At 49.7% G+C, this 17,102-nt stretch overlaps 1 protein-coding gene across 13 annotated transcripts in view; it reads right to left on the bottom strand.

Moving 5' to 3' along the window:
• LOC116711889 (receptor-type tyrosine-protein phosphatase mu-like) overlaps nucleotides 1-17,102 on the bottom strand; it is an 81,332-nt gene that overhangs the window by 43,359 nt on the left and 20,871 nt on the right. For all 13 annotated transcript variants that reach the window (XM_032551481.1, XM_032551482.1, XM_032551484.1 and 10 more), the window contains exons 3-14: nucleotides 11,957-12,124; nucleotides 11,766-11,875; nucleotides 9,394-9,472; nucleotides 8,644-8,759; nucleotides 8,400-8,574; nucleotides 7,955-8,067; nucleotides 7,137-7,317; nucleotides 1,883-2,033; nucleotides 1,619-1,791; nucleotides 1,421-1,530; nucleotides 1,156-1,357; nucleotides 981-1,083 (exon numbers count right to left, since the gene is read on the bottom strand). In XM_032551481.1, the coding sequence (XP_032407372.1) occupies nucleotides 981-1,083; nucleotides 1,156-1,357; nucleotides 1,421-1,530; nucleotides 1,619-1,791; nucleotides 1,883-2,033; nucleotides 7,137-7,317; nucleotides 7,955-8,067; nucleotides 8,400-8,574; nucleotides 8,644-8,759; nucleotides 9,394-9,472; nucleotides 11,766-11,875; nucleotides 11,957-12,124 (1,681 nt within the window). The remainder of the gene's footprint in view (nucleotides 1-980; nucleotides 1,084-1,155; nucleotides 1,358-1,420; nucleotides 1,531-1,618; nucleotides 1,792-1,882; nucleotides 2,034-7,136; nucleotides 7,318-7,954; nucleotides 8,068-8,399; nucleotides 8,575-8,643; nucleotides 8,760-9,393; nucleotides 9,473-11,765; nucleotides 11,876-11,956; nucleotides 12,125-17,102) is intronic.

The raw sequence follows: 17,102 nt of genomic DNA, 5'->3' as shown, positions 1-17,102 counted from the left end.
TGTACTGCAGGCTAAATGCACCAGAAGCCTGAGCCACCAGCGGGCAAATAGTTCTGGTCCGATCTAGACTTCGGGTCGGGATATGGATCTAAATTCTAGAGAAAATGCATCTTTAAATTTGATCAAGTATTTGCGGACTAAGCCATCTGTATTGCTCCATTTGTGATTTGTTAAAACAATCAGAGATGAAGAGCCAGCCTGTTCTAAATAAAACACTTTTGTCTTCAAAAGGTCTGGTTCTAAAAACCAACTTGTTTAATTGGTACCGGTACCAGCAAGTACTGAGACTGGAGACCAGATTAGCAGAAAGACTTGAACTGGATTGTCTTAATATGTAGTGACGTGTTCAAAGAATAGGTTGAAATATTCAGCAACATTATTCAAAAACAGACTGTTGTATTCAATTTACTCCACACACACACACACACACACACACACACACACACACACACACACACACACACACACACACACATATATTGTCATTTGTGGCCTCTAGCTCCTCCACTACTTCCTTCTCTTTCTTTCCTCCCACTCTTGTCTCTTTTATCTCCTTTCTTCTTTGACAAACCGTCTCCAATCACATTCCTCCGTTCTCGCAGAGTGTGTGTGTGTGTGACAGTAATCTGATTACAGCTGCAGGTCGCTTGCAGCAACACCTTTTGTCCTGCGATGTGAAGCTGCGCTGTCGGAGCTCAAAGCTCAGTTAAATTTAAACACGACGACATGAAGCACCGACTCAATTACCACGGCAACACACACACAGTGGAGCCCCCCCCCCCGAGCAGCTCAGAGGAACAAGGCGGTCCCATTAGAACCCGACCCGGTTCCGGATTGGCCCCACCCACCGCTTCTTATTTGAACCAATCACTGGTTGCCCCGCAGCTGTCCACATGGCAACCGTTTCCGTAGTAACACCTGGCAGAACGACTGTAGGAGGTTCTGCCAGGTGTGAGGGTGGGCGGCGTGCCCAGGGCTACCTGACGGGGGCGCCGCGGCTCTGAGCGGGCTTCAGCAGGACGGTGACGGACGAGTCGGTCTGGTTGAGAGGGGGCTCCTGGTCATAGGGTGGCATCAGGGGGGCTGGGGGTAAATAACAAGGGGGGTTAGATACAGGGGCAACTTCACCAGAACAACAAATTAAAGCCGACTGACCGGAGATCCTGGTGGTGAACTGGGTGATGACTGGGGGCCCGAAGCCCTTGATGGTAGAGGCTCTTATTGTGAAGGAGTAGGTGGAGCCTGGCGACAGCCCCGAGAACACGTGGCTCGTCTCATTGGCCGCCTTCAGCACCTTGCCGCTCTGATTGGACAGGTCGAACTCCGTGTCGAAGGAGCTCAGAGCCTTGTAGGTAATCTGTGGAGAGACTGGGCGTGAGAGCGGGCACCACGGCATTGTGGGTAATGAGGTTGATCTGACCTCGTAGTGGCGGATCAGGCCATAGGCGTGCTGCGGCTCCCTCCAGCTCAGTCCGATCTGCTGCTCATAGCTGCGGCCCAGGATGGAGTCCACCGGGACCGCACCGGGCACTGCAACCAGAACCACACCGGGTCACCGGAACTGAGTCAGACCCACAGAGACCCACTCAGACCCACTCAGACCCACTCAGCATCGTACCGTCCTGGTCGGTCAGCACCAGCAGCTCCTCGCTCTCCTTGTGTCCCTCCTGGTTGCTTAGCAACAGCTTCAGGCTGACGTTGGTGAATGGCGGAAGGTTACGCACGGTGTGCTGCGGCTGCACGCTCATGGTGTCCGACACCACCTCCTCCCCCACCTGCTCCTTCACCTCCCTGCAGGAGACAGAGGCTGAGGTCCACCAACTGGCCCCGCCCACCAACTGGCCCCGCCCACTGCTATCATTGTGGCTCCCACTCTGCTTACCTGGTGGCTCCTGCAGGCCGGTAGCGGTACTGCACCGTCAAATTGTAGCGGTGGCATCGGGTCACGTTGTATCCGAACGGCTGCCATCGGACCGTCACCTGTTTGGACTGAACGTCTGCCACCAGGAGGCGCCGCGGGCCGTGCATTGGATCTGACAAACACACCAGCCAACGATGAGACGCCGCGACTGCGAGTCGCATCAGGACTTTACCCCACCGCCAGACTTTAACCCCTCCAGACTTTAACCACCTCCAGACTTTACTGCCCCAGCGGCCTCAAACTCTGGGCTCAGCCAGTTTTCTGTGGTTCCTCTGCTGAGGTTCTGTGGCTCAGTCCAACAGGTCAATTCTACTAACAGGTCCAACCATCCTCTCACCGAACCAGAACCATGTGGAGGGAACAGTCGTGTTCTAATCCCAGACCTCCAGAACTTTCAACTTCATCTGAGACAGAGATTAAAGGAGCACACTGAGCGCGCTCATACACACACCTAGACACACACCTAGACACACACCTAGACACACACACAAACAGCAGCCAATCTGGGTTCAGTATTTCTGTGTTTCTGGATGACAGACAGAGATCCACTCAGAGGAGGAATGATGGATGAAAGCAGCTCAGAGCAATTTCTCCTGACAAAACTGCCTCCCTGTGTGTGTGTGTGTGTGTGTGTGTGTGTGTGTGTGCATGCAGAACAATACCTTTCCTGTTCTCTCTTACCTTTCATCTGTGTGTGGTCGATGAAGGCTGCTCACAAACGTCCTGTTATTGAGCTGTGGCCATGCACACACCCCTACACACACACACACACGCAAACACACAAACACACACACACACACGCCCTCTGAGGCTGTTAGTGCAGCACAACCGCAGCACTTCTGAGCTTCTTCTCGATTGTGGGATGAAAGATGGACAGAACGCTAAAACTCTGCTGCATGTAGAGCACACACACCGTCACACACATACTAACATCGCCACGGCAACAATTGGGGTCGGGGTTCAAGGAGAGAAGGAGGGGTTGAGGTGGATCCTATTACCCATAATCCCCAGGGGGAAGAGAAAACCGCCTCATGAAATCCTTCAATTCCTCAAAGAAGAAATGTTTCTGAGTGACAGATGGACACGTCTCTCTGATGGACACGTCTCTCTGATGGACACGTCTCTCTGATGGACACGTCTCTCTGATGGACACGTCTCTGATGGACACGTCTCTCTGATGGACACGTCTCTGATGGACACGTCTCTGATGGACACGTCTCTCTGATGGACACGTCTCTGATGGACACGTCTCTCTGATGGACACGTCTCTGATGGACACGTCTCTCTGATGGACACGTCTCTCTGAAGGACACGTCTCTCTGTTGGACACGTCTCTGATGGACACGTCTCTCTGAAGGACACGTCTCTGTCCAGCAGATTTTCAAGCAGCCACTTGTTGCACTGGAACTAATGGAACCAAATGGAGTTCTGTTCCGGCTCCATATTTAAGGAACCGAGTCTTCAGGTCCAAACGGGTCGGCAGGAGACTCGGTCTGGACCCGTCTTCAGGTCTGCCTGAGGAACTGTTTTTAGAAACAGTTTATTTGGTTCCGATGGAGGTTATGCAGAGCGGTTCCTGTCCACTGTCGCCATGTGCTTGCTGAGGAGGCGGAGCTAATGCCTGACGCAATCAGCTGGATCCGACCAAAGATCTGGCCTGGAATCAGTCGGACCGCGTTCCTCTGGAACAACAGGTGTTCAGGTTCTGCAGCGGCTCGGACCTGCAGAGTGTTGCTGCTAAACGACTTGAGGTCTGATGACCCTCTGCTGCACCATGTGACCCGCCTTCCTCCTCCTCCTACTCCTCTTCCTCCTCCTCCAGTCTGACTGTTGAAAAGTCGCCGCCTCGCTGCCTGACCTTTTCAGCCAACGCCACCCTGACTGATTGAAACAGATTTCCTACATGACTCTGGCATTCAGCCACTGACACACACACACCTACACACACAGAGCAGCTGCTGTGAATTATATTTCTGCCCTCAGTCTCAGACCTCCTGCTTCTCTAACATTCAGTGTGATGAGGACAGATAGCATGTAGCAGTGGCGGCGCCCCTGCAGGCAGCGCCCCCTGCAGAAGATGCATTCAGGCGCTTCCTGTAAATATGAGGACGTGTTGGACGAAGGTCAGAGGACAGAATGTCCATGGGTTGTTGGACATTCTGCTGTTCTGACCTCTCTGGGCCTCCGTACTCACATTTATAGATCTGCGTTCCTAACTGACTTAGTTCTACGCCATAAAATCACAACGTTCAATTCAATCTAATACAACAAACACCAACCCAGTCCGATCCGGTTCAGTTCCATCCAGTCCAGAACTGGAACCCAACCTGCCAGGCGCGGCGGCGCGACGAGCAGAGCGTGAAAATCTGAGGTGGAAAAAGCCCGGATGGAGGGAAGTGAAATATTGATGGTGTTTTGCTGAGAGCCTGCAGACAAACGGACCGTCGCTCTTTAATGGATGTTAACAGAACCGGGCCGGATCTCAGGACCGCCGGCGCTCCGCTGGGCCTTCTGGTTCTGGTACTGAAGCCACGAGTTTGGCTGGTTCCGATCGCGGCACCAGAACCTTCACCAAGTTTATCTCAGGAACGTTTCTGGTTGGTCCACCAGAACTTCACGTCAACAAGAATCATTTGGACCACACTTTAGATTCTGCAGGTTCTGGTTTTGCCACACCATCCAGCTGCTGGTCCAATCAGAAACTCAGGATTAACGGACCGGTCCAGAATCTGGCACCAAACTGCTCTCTACGGATCACCACAAAGAACCTGACCGTTGCTCCAGAACATCTACAACAGAACCACCGGCTCCAGTCCAGAACCACCGGGTCAGGGTGGTCTGTGGTACTGCTACAAGTCTGGTTCTGGAGCAGAGGTCCAAACTCTGGATGTGTTCTACAGAACCAGAGGAACGGACCCTGAAGTTCCTCATTTCAAGTTCTTCCCACCAAAGCGGTTCTGGTACCAGGACCGGTTCTTCTCTGGTTTCATCCAGCAGATGTTTGGACCTCCCGGTGTTAGGTTCTGGAGAAGGATCCGGGTCGGGGTGGAACCTGTGAAGATTTGATTTGGATGTGAAAGTTCTTCTGGAGCCCAGTCGGGTCTGGATGGATCAGTGGAGGATTTGAAGGTTCTGGATCAGAACCGAGCCAGAAGTTGGCGACAGCAGATGTTTGTGTCACCAAGTCGAGTCGCCTGACTGAGCGCCGCGTCCTAAAGCGGGTCTGATGGGAACGCTCATTCATTATTAAACACACACACACACACACACACACACACACACACACACACCCACACACACACGACTGCTCCATAATTCATCTCCAGTCAGATGAATAAATAAAAGCAGCTGAAGACACAGATGAGTTTTATCAGAGCGAACATGATCGCTCAGAAGCTCACCGAGAGCCTGAGCTGCCAATCACACACACACACACACACACACACACACACACACACACACGTCTTTTCATGTTTCTGCCTGTTTCCTGCTGTTCTCTCTGAGGAGCGTTTGTTTTTATCAGCTGACAGCTCAGACGGGTGGAGGTTATCACAGCTTGTCTGACGTGTCTTTCAGGAGAACACCAACCTGTTGGAGAACCTCCACCTGCACCAGGCAGAGCAGAACCAGCAGAACCACCTGGTGCAGGTGGAGGTTCTGCTCATCTCAATAAATACCCAGAACTTCCTTATTAGACAGTTCTGCAGGCCCAATCAGAACCGGTCCAACATGTACGACCCAATCAGAACCGGTCCCTGGCCCTCAGGCAGCAGCTAACGGTTGTTGTGGTAACCAATGAATTTTGGTTGATTACTCTGATGATTGAGTGAATAAACATTCTGCAGGTTTTTCATCCAACAACTTCCATCCATTTTATGCAAAATGGGAAAAAAATTTAAGATGCAAATGAACAAAATTAAATTCATTTAAAAAATCATAAACATTAAATGCAATAATCAGGTTCCTTTACTGAATCTGGAGCCGGTGAAGATGAAACGAAGCGACCTGACGAGGTTTGAGTCTTCATAACTGTTTTAGCTTCATTGATGCTCGGAGCGTATTGGGGGGTTGGAGGTTGGGGTTCAGGGTTCAGGGTTAGGGGTTCAGGGTTAGGGTTCAGGGTTCGGGGTTTAGGGTTCAGGGTTAGGGGTTCAGGGTTTAGGGTTCAGGGTTAGGGCAGCTACAACCTTGTTTTATGTTCTCCACTTAATGATTAATCAATGTCTAACTTAGTTCATGAGATAAATTCATCAGGTTTGTGTGATTGATCATATCAGCAGTTAAAGCTCATCTTCATCAAGAACCTCTTGATGGAAACCACAGATGGATCAGTCCAATCGGTCCAATCAGTCGGTCATTAAATCCATCAGAACCAGCAGAACCTCGGTCAGCTCCATGTTTCATCTTCAAACCGCCAGAAGATCTGCTGACGAGTCCAGAAAAACACAGCAGCACCCGAATGCATCATCTCCCCAGAACCAGTCCAGAACCTGAGACCGGACCTGCAGCGAGGAATTCACTCAGACTAGAATCAATATGAATAATAATAATAATAAATCAATAACTGAATTGATTCTGATGTTGAACCTGGAGGGGAAACCAGCATCTGGAAACTGAATGATAATTATTGTTGTTATAAGTGAAGTTATTGGCGGTTCCTGTTGTTCTGCTCAGACATATCAGAGTAATTACTCCATAAACATCTTTCACTCTCAATCTATTTTTAATGAGCTGTAAATATTTATTATTTATGGAAGCTAAATATTTTATAACTGAGTGTGTTATCAGTGACATGAAAATAAACGGAAGATAAAACCTCCAACAGTTCAGAACCAAACCCAGATAATAACAACAACAACAATAATAATAATAATAAACATAAATCATAAATAAGAGGGAAGAACCTCCAGAGTTCTGCGGCTGCTGCACCTGTTTAATTAGCTAGCTAATTGCTAATCACATCCTGTTTGTTGTTTGCACACATTAAATCTGTGTGTGTGTGTGTGTGTGTGTGTGTGTGTGTGCGCGTGCTATGAGAGCTCCACTCAGGGCTAATGAGCGCAGCACTAACGAAGCAGGCTGTCTTAACGAGCTCACCGTTGGCCATTAGCCGCCTGATGAGTTAGCTTAGCATTAATGGTCCAACATTGACGTCCTGAAGAGATAAGGCGGCCTGCAGACCAGCCATCCATCAGGTACCACTGGCTTCACTCACCTGCACACTTGGTCCTGGCTCTGAGCGGCGGCCCGGGGTTCCCAGTCCCTCCTTCCAGGGGCCTGGTCAGCAGAACGCTGATCTCGTACTCTGTGTCTGGGTCCAGGTGTCCGATCTTGTGGGTGGGCTTGTCGACAGGTGTGGTGTCGATCAGCATGCCCGCCGTCGTACGGTACTCCACCTGGCAACCGGGACAGCGTTAGAACCCGGCAGCTACACAGAGCAACCTGTAAAGCGAACCGGAGCAGGATTGAAAAGATGTGGTGAGAATCCATAATTAGATGCCAACCTGACTCAAGAGGAGCTTCGATGTTCTTAGAGCCGTGGTATGCAACCAGAACGTCTCAAAGATTTCTAGAACCTTGTTAGCTGATGTTTACAGGAGTTCAGTGCCACGAGGGCTGGATGGATGCAGAACCAAACAACCAGGGGAACATTTTCTGAGATCTTCTACAACCTTACAGGTTCTACTCCTCAAACACACCAGAACCTCGGTAGAGTCCAGTGAAACCAGGAAGGGCGAACGCCAGGCTCCTGCGTTGGACCTGCGTGAAGTTACCAGTAGCTAGCAGGAACTCTCTGGAAGGTTCTTGGACTCCATGTGGGCCTTACATGAGGAACCACCGTTCCTTCACACCGAGCAGACCTCTGGAAAACCGCAGTACATCAGCAGAGAGCCGGAGAATCCCCTGACCCGTCCCTAACGGGTCCAGCAGAACCTCAGTTGATGACTGGAACCCAGGTCAGACCTCTGGACCCTCCCGACCCGCCACCCGCAGACCAGCACAGCCAACGGTCAGTGACGGACCAGGACTCACCTCTCTGTCAACGATGGGTCCGTCTCCGTTGATGGAGTTGGCGTTGAGTTGGATCCAGAGGTAGGTGGCGCCGACCGCAGTGAGCTGAGGTGGGGCAATTGGTACCGGTGGTTCTGAGGGAGCAGGAAATCCAGGATCAGTCCAATACACACACAGAGACACACACTCCTCAGGGTCTCACTGGCCTCTTAGCGAAGGGGGAAAAGTTAACGAGTTAATTAATATTCGTGACCTTCGGCGAATCACAGCAGACCTGGATTCTATTACCCAGAATCCTCAGAGGAGCTGCTCCACTTCCTCCTGACCCAGTTCGAAGGCACACACACACACACCCCTACACATACACACACACACACATACACAGGTCTCCTACATTCAGGTTTCATCCCTTAAAACAGTCAGACAGGTAAAAGTGTCCAGCAGCCAATCAGAGGCCAGGACTCACGTTTGACTGTGAGGTCTGCGTAGGAGGACACGCCCACTCCTCGATCTGATTGGACGATGCAGCGGTAGCGTCCCGAGTCTCCTTTGGTCGTGTTCTTGACGTCGAAGCTCGCCACGTAACGCCGGGGGTTCACCGGCCTGGTCTCCTTGGCAACGGCCTGCCGACCCCCCATGCCCTGCGACCCGGAGAGCGGCGGTGAGAGAGGAAGGGGGTGTGGCCAAACCATAGCCGTCGGCGGACTCACCTGCAGGTAGAGCAGCAGGTGGCGCTGCGGCTGGCCGTTCACCGTGCATTGGAAGGAGGCCGTCTGGCCGGCGTTCACCTCCACCGCCTTAAGGTGCAGCGGGTGGGGTGTGCTCACTGCACAGGGAGGTCAGAGGTCAAACACTGAGTCAGCAACACAGAGCAGACACACCTGGAATCACACGGGATGACTGCCTCTGACACACACATGTTTGCGTGGCTGTCTTTGTACAGCCTAAACCTTCCTGTAACCCAAACTCAATTCACACCTTAGTCCTAAATCTGACCCCGGACCCAAAAACAGCGTTTCACCTTGTGGGGACCAGGCTTCGGTCCCCACAAGGTATTACAAACACACACACACACAGACACACACACACACATACATCAAAAACAGGGCAGCATCTAAACTGCGGCTGGTTGGATGAGCAGTGAGATAAACAGACGCATGGATCAAAGTCCATGCTAATCAATTTATATTTTAATGAGCTCCCCTGCCTACACACACACACACACACACAGATAGATACACACACACACACACACACATAGATACACAGACACACACTGATAGACACACACACTTTGACCTTGTTTTTAAGATGCCAGTAGAACTTTTAACATTATTATCCAATTAGGTACCCAAACCTCGTTAATCAATTAGAGACCTGCTCTGGTAAGGGGCGGAGCTTGCTTGTTGTTGTTGTGTGTGTGTGTGTGTGTGTGTGTGTGTGTGCGTGTGTGTACTTACTACACTGATGTCCCTGCAGAGTGATGTCTCTGATGGCCAGGACTCCTCTCTGCCCGGTGCTGACCGCCTCAAACAGAACCTGGAAGACAGCAGAGGGCAGTTGGGACTCGGCAGACCGGCTGGGACTCGACAGATCAACTGGGACTCGGCAGACCGGCTGGGACTCGGCAGACCATCTGCAGCTATAGCAGTTTAGCCTCAGGCTAATTGTCTAGTTGCATACTTAACGTAAAGTGATAATTATTAAACCATTATGGATTACAAATTGCAAACAGCTGCTCAGTTAGCCTCTGTTCTACAGTGAGGCGTTAGCGCTAAGCTAATATAGTGTCCTATGGGCCCCATGCGGGAACCTCAGGAACATTTTATTAATGTCCAGTTAGAGCGACTCCAGGTCAGTTCAGGTTCCTTGTTGAGAAATCCATCGTACTTCCCACAGACCTGGCAGCACCGAGTCCCACCCCGAGTCTCTGGGCCCCGAGTCTCACAGCAGCTAGCTACTTATTTTAAACTAGTCTCTTCGCTCTGTTAACAGTTTTATTGTAATAATAACAATAATGATAATACATTTTTTCTGAAGGCGCCTTTCAAAGCTCTTTAAGTCAAGAAACGAACTATAAATAATAAAAGGCAACAGATCAACAGACTTTTGCCTTTTATTTATGTAACTTTATTGTAGACTGAAAACCCAACAGACTGAGACTGTTGGACATTTGGACAGAGACGTTCTAGTTAAGCTCAGTGTCCAGGTCATCACTCCTACACCACTGTGCAGGACGTCCTGACCCGCTGTCCAGAGGACACTTCCACTAGTTTCCGTCCTCCGCCAGAACTGAACCTTGTGACCTCAGCAACATGTAAGAGGACAGACATCTCTCAGGTGTCCCCTGGTGTCTCTCAGGTGTCCCTGGTGTCTCTCAGGTGTCCCTGTCCAGCCATGCAGCAGAGAGGACACGTCCTCTCAGGCTTCGGGGACAAACAGGAAGCTGATGATGGACCAGCTGCGATCTTCTCTGGGAATGCGGACACATTCCATGGTCTAATCGTCATGGAAACCGCTACCACACTTCCTGTTAGTGGCCAGAAACAGGAAGCGCTCCTCCCTCCATCTGTTTTCCTCCACTTCCTGTTCCAGAACTCTTCCTCTACTTTTCTCCATCCTCCTCCTCCTCTTTCATTTACTCCGTCACTAATGAGGTGGATGAGCTGTTGCCGTGGTGATGTAGCTAATTAGTGCGCCTCGCTGTGATGACGGGGCGGCACTTCAAACACCTGCATGTCTGTCTCTGATTGGCCGGGAGCCGGAGACCGAACCAGAGGAGACGATTCAGAACATATACAGGTTTGGACCCAGCCAACCTAGTCCCAACCTAGTCTGGGGACCTATTGGTTCCCTTTGGGTCCAAAGGGAACCAATATGGAACCAATATGGAACCCAAAGCAGGGGCGTAACTTTGTGCTGCAGGTCGGTGGAGAGGCATTGTGAGGAAGTGAAGGCCTCTGATCTGATGAAGTCATGTGACCTTTTTCTGCTACCAATGCAGCCAAAGTGAAATGTGAATACATACAGTCTGACTCACTGAACTAGGATCTACGTCCTGATATGGCTCGTCAGATTAATAGCACCGCCACACATGTGGTTCCCGCCAGTCTTTTCTTTAGAAAGTTAAACCTGTGACCCAAAGGGAACCAGTTGTGTTTCAGACAGGTGACTCTGACGATGTGCGAAATGCAGATGGAGGTCAGGAAGTGGATTTCTCCGGTTCCTAACAGAGCAAAATGGATCACAGTGAGTAGCTAACGCCATAAATGGGCTGGAACAGACGAGGCATCTCAAAAAATAGGATTATATTTATGATATGATCCGTATTATCTCTGTAAAAAAGACTTGTCATATAATCTTGAGGATTTACCCGCATGGAGGCGATCCATACAGAAACCCCATTAAAAGATGGTTCGGCCAAGGAAGGGCGGCTACAATGATATATCTACCTTACATATGAACGCTGGTCTTTCTAAGTAACTGTCCAATAAAATCTGAAAGTACAATTTAAACGATTGTTGCCTGTTAGAAACTCGGCGCGGTAAACTCTTAGTTTTCACACCTCCTGTTTTTAGCTGTAGATCGTTGATCCACTTTTCTCCTCTTTTTTCGGAAAGTTTTTAAAATGAACTCCCTTGTGACCGACTCCCTTCAAAACATGAAAATAAGTTTTATCTTTCTGTCTGTTAGAACGGTTGGAACAACCGTACAGGATTCAGACTTTAGGCTTTTCCTTCCTTCCTCCATCTGCACTGGGTGGATTCGGCGCTACGTCATCCGAACCCCAGCAATGCAGAGCCTGTAGACCAGGTGTGTGCGTGTGTTTTACCTGGTAGTGATTTGGCCAGAAAGTGGATACAGCAAGCTCCACCCCTTTCCAGATGTGGTAGGCGGGGCCAGAAGAGTTAATGACAGGAACTCCCAGAGGGCTGTTGTTCTCTGTAGGTAAAACAGACACACCTGAGAGCTCCACCCACACATCCAGAGCCCCGCCCACAGACAGCCACGCCCCCGCCGTACCTGTCACGTAGACGTTGAGTGTGGCTGGCGCGGCCCCCTCGCGGCCCCCCGCCTGGTAGAACTGGAAGCTGAGGCAGTGCGTGTCGTTCTCGCGGAGCGGCGGCAGCAGCAGCTGGGCGCGCTGGCCGCTGTAGCGACCCGATGTGTTCACAAACAGGAAGGAAGTACCTGGAGGTCACCATAAAGATAAAATAAAAGCCCGTGGACCTTCAAAATCAAAGACCAGATCCCCAGACTGGTTCCACCCTGAGCCTCCTGGGTTAACCAGGCAGCTGCTAAACATCACAGGCGTGTGATGTTTCACCGTCAAAATAAAAGCCAGCACAAAACTTTCAGATTAAAAGTCTGATGGCGAATAAAAGCAGAAAATCAATAATTCATCTGCAGCACCGAGACACAAACTGCTGGTTTAATTGGAAGACTTCAGAATAAAAGCCCCTGCTGCCTGTGAGTGTGCACGTGCACGTGCACGCCCTCATTAGTGTGCATTGATGCCGCCAACCCGACTACAGCTGTCAGTCAGACGCTTCGCCGCTGCAGGTCGCTTTGCAAAGTTTCTGTGAAATGTAAACTCGCTGTGTGGGTTGAAGGGCGTCTCCATGGTAACCGGAGGAGAGAGCGGCCTGCGGCGCGGCGACGGCTCTGGGGCTGTCAGTCCTGTTGCCCCGGAGACGAATCTCACCTGGCTGTGATCCCATCAGTCCAACAGATTAAAGACTGGACCCATCCAGAACCAGAACCAGAACCAGAACCTATATGGATATTTATTGTTGTTTTATTCCTCTATTTGTTCTTGACTTGCAGTAAAACTAATTTGGCCTTTGGATTAAATAAACCTGAATCTATTTTTAATAAACATATTAATAAACTTGTGAATTAACCGATTCACTGCTAGTGGGCGGGGCTAAGCCACCGCTGCTAGTGGGCGGGGCTAAGCCTCCATGGTTCAGGGCTTTCAGTACGCCTCTGGCAGCTTAAAGTTTGGACCAGAACCAGCTAACCCATCAATCTAATGTTTCTGTTCCCTGACGTTCTGCCTCATCAGAACCCGTCTGATTACATCTACTGGGTTCTGGACCACAGGAGCCTCCTCCAGGTTGGGTTGGAGCAGGTTCTGTCCGACCCGGGCCAGGAAACAGTCGGTTTTTCCTCTCTGCAGGAGAGTTCAGAACCGGATCGACCTCCAACCTCAAACAGACGATTCTCCAATTTGAGACCGACTGGCTGGTCCACCGCTAACAGGACTCAGTGTGTGTGTGTGTGTGTGTGTGTGTGTGTGTGTGTGTGTGTGTGTGTGTCAGCAGATCAATAGCCCTTGAGGAGGATCGATTAGAAAAACAAGAGCTTTAATCACAGTGGAGGGAGGAAGAGGAGGACTGATGAAGAACAAAACTTTGGTTCTGATTGGTTCTGATGAGCTCATTTACATGGAAATGTTCTGGTTCTGATTGGTTCCTAAACACCGGGTTCTGTCCCTGTGGCTCGGTCCAGCCTGTTCAGCCCAAACGCTGAGAGAGTTCTGCTTGGTACTGATCCGGTCCAGACCCTTCTTCATCCTGCAAAGACCTCCATCATCAGCGGGTTCATGACCCGGTCGACCAATCAGAGCGGAGGAGGAACAAACACCAACAGCTGCCTCCTTCACCTCCCGCCCCTTTCTCACCTGTCGGCCAATCACAGCTGAGCCCTACCAGCTCCAAGCCAATCCCAGCAGGGCCAGCTCACTCTCTCTCTCACACACACACACACACACACGCACACACACACTCTCACACACAGATGGAGACGTAATTCTATTACCAGAGTTGTATCAAGACGTGAGGAGAGGCAGCTGCAGCGCATTGAGGAGATTTACTGACACACACACCAGCAGGAAGTGTGTGTGTGTGTGTGTGTGTGTGTGTGTCCTGCCTTCCTGCTCTCAGGGATTTATTTCAGGAGCTGATTGAAAGTTTAAATTTCTGAAAACATCAAACTGATCTTCAGTTTAAAGGCGCAGTCACACATTCATTCAATACACACTGGTTCCAAAACCAGTATGAACCAGTTAAGCCTTCATGAACTGGTGATAACAAATAGGCTAGTTATCCCTTCAACCTCTGACCAGTAACTAGATATCTAACTGTCAGCAACCAAACAGCTACTAACCAATAACCACTTACCGACCTGGTAGCTGCTAACTGACCAACCGTTAACCAGCTAAACAAAGGCTGACAGTCTTAACCAACCCGCTGCTGAGGTAGTCAGCTGGTTAACAGACGTCTAGTTTTAACTCACCCGCTGCTGGTTGGAACCAGAGGTAGTTAGGGCGGTGACGGGCGGAGCGCCTTCTGTTTCCAGGTCATGACCTCTGGAGCTTTTCAATGTGTCTAAGTCAGCTGGCGTTCAGTGTGCAGCAACAGGCGGGAGAGGGGCAGAGCCCCACCAGGGGGCAGCAGAGATCCAGACCCAGACTGCATGAGGACACCGAGCCTAAAGGGACTGAGACCCAACAGAACCAGAGTTCTGCTGGGTCTGAGGCAAGGAGACGATCAGAGGACCCAGAAAATGAAATCTGATATCAGTTACTATTGATGACTAGGTCACAGAGGTCACAGAGAGGTCAGGCCCTGAGATACAGAGGTCACAGAGAGGTCACCATTTCTCTGCAGAGCCGACCCATCAGAACTATGATGGGTCTACGATTGGCTGTGTCCAGCACAACAGGACTAGTCTGGCTGTAATGTGTCTAAACCAGGGGTCACCAACACGGGGCCCGCGGGCCCCCGGTCGCCCGAGGGGACCTTGTCAGTCGCCCGCAGAGCAAGTTCTGAAAATAGCCATTGTCATTAGGGAGCACTGCCACAGAAATGATTTAATTTAATGTTTTTACATTGAAGTAATTACATTTGTTTATATTTAGAGTTTTTTTAAAGTAAATTACAAAAATTTTTTAAATAAATGGCTTTATGCATAAAACTCTTTCCTAGGGTTAAAGTTCAGAACTGCTCAGACGCCTGCAGGATTTTATCGGAGGGCAGCAGCGCCTGCAGCTGTACGGCTGGACCCACGGCTGGACCCACGGACCCACTCTGCAGCTGTACGGCTGGACCCACGGACCCACGGCTGGACGGCTGCAGCCGCTCTGCCTACCTTAAGATTTTCCTTGAAGTAAAAAAAGAAAAGAATAATTTCTGAAATTTTTATTATTTAACCCTCTTTACAATTAACAAAATTGTGGAGAGAAAAAAGATCTTATGTGTCAAAACATCTTGTACGCAGCGCACGTCTGAGTCTCTGGGGGTCAAAGGGCACGCCAAAGCTTAAATCTTATTGGTCAGTTTACTTTTGTTTATTTGGCGGCTTGGCGCTTTTTCTGTAAGATAAAAAAGAATGACAGGAGTTTGAACCTCCAGTAGTTCTAAGAGCTGTTTGGATTCCGGTTGAGATTTTTACTGTGTCGGTTCTGGCGGGTCGTCGGTTTCTGAGCTTCTCTGATGTTCCTGAACTGGAGAGCTGATGGTCGCCTGTTAACTGACATCTGCCTCTTCCTGAGCGTCGCTCTAAGACTGAGGGTTAAACAATTTAATCTAGTGGAAACGTTCCCCAAAAAAGTAGAAACTAAGCAAACATTGTTGCTTCACCTTCTCCTCCTTTGGACGTCTGACTCCACCTGGACCTGGGAATCAACATCCTCCTCTTTCTGTGGATCACACCGGTATATAGGCTTCGCTTCCATGTCTTTATTATTTAGCATCGTTTGTGTAAAATGAAAACAGGCTGCGCTGCTTTAGTGGTTTAGGTTTGTTCTGGTTTTGTGCGACGCCACATGATGAGCGTTGGAGAGGTGGTTGTGTTCCTCAGGTGCAGTGATAGTTTTGCACCTTCCAATCTGTCGGACATTTTTTTTCGACATCTGCTGGTGTCAGCCAGCTGGTGACTCGTCAGCTTTTAAGTTCACGAAACCACAAAAAAAGCTAATAAACCGGCGACCCGCCAGAACTGCACACTGTAAAAAAGTTCAGGCGGGATCTTAGAACTACGGGAGATTCAAACTCCACTCATAAATTTTTAGCTCACAGAAAAAGCAAACTGACCAATAAGATTTAGGCTTTGGCTGCCCTTTGACCCCCACAGACTCACACTGATGTTTGCTACATACAAGATGTTTTGGCACAAAATAACTTTTTCTTCTCTCCACAATTTTGTTAATAGTAAAGAGGGTTGGATAATAAAAAATACAATAATGTTTCTTTTTTTATTTAAAGGAAAATCTGTTCAGCTGCAGCTGCACCAATCCAGACTCTCAGTCACTTGTGGACAATTTAGAATCACACAGAAAATCTCCAAAAGGGAATCAAACTTAAAACTCTGAACTGAGAACTTCTGATCACATAATAGCAATTAACCATAGCTGCCATGGTAATTATTACTGATAATTATTGTCAGTAGTCCCTAACATTAATATGATCAGGCAGCATGTAATCATATATACACATACTGTATATGTATACTATTGTTGTAAAGGCTGAGCCAAGAAAATTTTTGTCTGTATCAAACAAGTAGCCCTTCGTGTTGCTCTGGACCCGTGAAGCAGCTCCCAGTCTCAAAAAGGTTGGTGACCCCTGGTCTAGAGTAAAGTTAGGTGGAAGGAGGACCTTGGCGGGGGTCCGTTTACAGGAGTTGGGCTCAGCTCGGCAGGAACAGAACTCTGAGGGCCTCATGCGACGGGATGCAGACGCATCAGGGCAGCCGACGCTTCAGGCTCCACAGCGATGACATTCTGACCAGGAGGGGGCGTGTCCAAACAGCAGCCAGGTAAAGAGGGCGGAGCCAGTAGCCAACACACCTGTTAGCCTGTTAGCTTCTAAAGTCATTTAGACAATGCAATGCTCTTTGGCCAATGGGAAGATAAACATGGAAATCATCACCAAAGCAGCAAATACAGATTAAACAGAGCCACAGATGGGGCCCACATGGGGCCAGAAAGTGTGATTAGCTGGAGCAGAGCTGACCCATGTGTGGCAGAACCCAGAGTCAGTCAGTCCGTCCGTCACATTCAGCAGCAGAGTTTGCAGCAGCGTGCCGACACGCTGATAAACCCTTTAACACTCGTTAACCCAACAACTCTCACACACACGGTGTGTATTATTCATGAAGAGTCGAC

This window comes from Xiphophorus hellerii, chromosome 21 (assembly GCF_003331165.1).
Source record: "Xiphophorus hellerii strain 12219 chromosome 21, Xiphophorus_hellerii-4.1, whole genome shotgun sequence".
In the NCBI taxonomy this organism is placed as follows: Eukaryota; Metazoa; Chordata; class Actinopteri; order Cyprinodontiformes; family Poeciliidae; genus Xiphophorus; species Xiphophorus hellerii.
This window is presented reverse-complemented; position numbering and strand designations above follow the sequence as displayed.